Source organism: Macrobrachium nipponense, chromosome 37 (assembly GCF_015104395.2).
Source record: "Macrobrachium nipponense isolate FS-2020 chromosome 37, ASM1510439v2, whole genome shotgun sequence".
In the NCBI taxonomy this organism is placed as follows: domain Eukaryota; kingdom Metazoa; phylum Arthropoda; class Malacostraca; order Decapoda; family Palaemonidae; genus Macrobrachium; species Macrobrachium nipponense.
Genome location: NC_061097.1, coordinates 31,839,976 through 31,842,247, shown reverse-complemented (window position 1 = coordinate 31,842,247; position 2,272 = coordinate 31,839,976). Strand labels below are relative to the sequence as shown.

Genomic DNA, 2,272 nt, shown 5'->3' with positions numbered 1-2,272 from the left:
GAAGAAGAAGAAGAAGAAGAAGCTGTTCTCTTTGATTGCAGCGTCCCACGATTGCAACATTGCGAAGACAACAATACACCTTTTGCAATTAAGTCTGCCCTCTCTCTCTCTCTCTCTCTCTCTCTCTCTCTCTCTCTCTCTCTCTCTCTCTCTCTCTCTCTTTGACCTCCCAGCAATCCCATTGTTTCTCCGACGTCTCTCGGTTCTAATGACGTGATGCCAGGGAGATGATCTTCGCAAAGTCATTCAGGGGGACGGGGGACGCCCACGCGCCCCATTTCGGATCTCAGCAGTGACGTAAATGATCTGCTAAGCGGGAGAGGACGAACATCTGCTCAATGGATTGGTACTCCTTACTGCGAAGAAGAAGAAGAAGAAGAAGAAGAAGAAGAAGAAGAAGAAGAAGAAGAAGAAGAAGAAGAAGAAGAAAATCGTTGTTTCGAATTATTTATTTTTTCGAATGCACGAGAGGAAACCTGGTTGAAAAAGTACTACTGCTGCTACTGCTACTCTTACTGCTACTGCTACTGCTACTGCTACTGCTATTACTGGAGGAGAAGGAGGAGGAGGAGGAGGAGGAGGAGGAGGAGGATTCAACCCAGACTCCTGCATTATATAACCAACAGTTTGGATAGATTGTGGTAGACTTATGATAATGCTAGTTTTCCCTAATAGGGCACAAATTTGTGTCAGTTTCCACCTCACTCAGTCTTGACATGTGAGTTACCAACTTATCTTGTAAAACACGACAGGAGAATCACTATAAAGTTTTCATTTATAGAGCCTGTGTTTAATTCTCCTTAATATTCTTCGTTTCTCATTACTTAATGAATTTTTAAATATACACATATATATAATGTTTATATTGTATGTTAACGTATTTGTAATCATTGTGATGAAATAATAGTCAGTACCCTATGAATATATCAGATAGGTGATTTAATCAAATGCATCTCCTTGTGGTATACATCATTAATTATATTTCAAGAATTTTAAAAAGGAATAATCTTTGGAACAGTTTAGATTTAGTATGTTAGAGAGAGATAGTAATTATACTTTATTTGTTCAGTGTGTGCATCAGTTATCAGGCGTTCTTATACTTTAATCAATCATTTATTCTATCTATTGTAAATTATTAATTTTTGTTGTTGATTATAAGGGTCATTAATCAACTCCTCTACCTAACATAACACAATCAGGTAGCTTCCCTTAATTGTTAAGTCACTTTTATGCATACATTATCTTGAAAATATGTAATTTCTGGCGTTTTCGTAGAATGCTATAGCCTTCTGCTCCTCACAAGGCATGACTCTTGCTTATTACGAACTCAGGTTGTTGTCCTAACTTTAGAAAAATATTAACAACTTCCATTTTTTCCAACGTCACAATTTAGAATGGTAACCCATGAAATAATACACTTTATTAGTTTTCTATGAAGCAAAATGTTTACATCATAGAAAACGATTTCGCATAGAGGATGGGATCAGTCCCTAAGTTCTCACTCGTCTTTCTTCCTCTTTCTTATTCTTATTTTCTTCCCAATCCTCTTCCTTTTCTTTTTCATTTTAAGTTAATTCGAACTTTTCTTTATTTATGTGTCTTCTCACCCTCACCCACAAACATCCCATAGGGCAGAATAATGTAACCAGCCAACGACTCCTAAATCTGATCATTATTTTTCATATTAAGATGTATTTTTAGTGAAATTTCCGTACAAAATCAACCCAATACTTTTATAAGTATATATTTAGCCGCCTTTTTTAAAAGTAAAGATTTAAGGTACTGATTCAACTGGGAGGAAACTAGCTTAAAATCAGTTCTCAAAATGGAAGATAGTTTCTTGGTTTTACATGATTATTTCATAGGGACGATGATTTGATATGAAATATGATATATATATATATATATATATATATATATATATATATATATATATATATATATATATATATAATGTGATTTAGAATTAGTTCTCAAAAAGACGATTATTTCTAAACGATTACAAGTCAATTTCACTATAATAATGAGAAGCATATTTGCAGTAATACACAAATAATTCATGCGAGAAATACATTAACATTGCTCATAAACAAAGAAAAAAACAAGATACAAAAGCGTACACACTCCAGCACATTTGAATAATATTTGTGCTCATGAATCACTGAGCACAAACACATACAAATTTGCGACTCAGAACCCGTAAATATTTCCTATTTCGAAATGATTTTTGTAGAATGTAAACACAAGATAGACAGACCTCCATTATGGAAAT

At 34.2% G+C, this 2,272-nt stretch overlaps 1 protein-coding gene across 1 annotated transcript in view; it reads right to left on the bottom strand.

Annotated features, from left to right (window-relative positions):
* Positions 1 to 242: 242 nt before the first annotated feature.
* LOC135209339 (uncharacterized protein DDB_G0271670-like) overlaps positions 243 to 2,272 on the bottom strand; it is a 51,481-nt gene continuing 49,451 nt past the window's right edge. The window contains exons 3-4 of the mRNA XM_064242040.1: positions 477 to 606; positions 243 to 309 (exon numbers count right to left, since the gene is read on the bottom strand). Coding sequence (XP_064098110.1) covers positions 243 to 309; positions 477 to 606 — 197 coding nt within the window. The remainder of the gene's footprint in view (positions 310 to 476; positions 607 to 2,272) is intronic.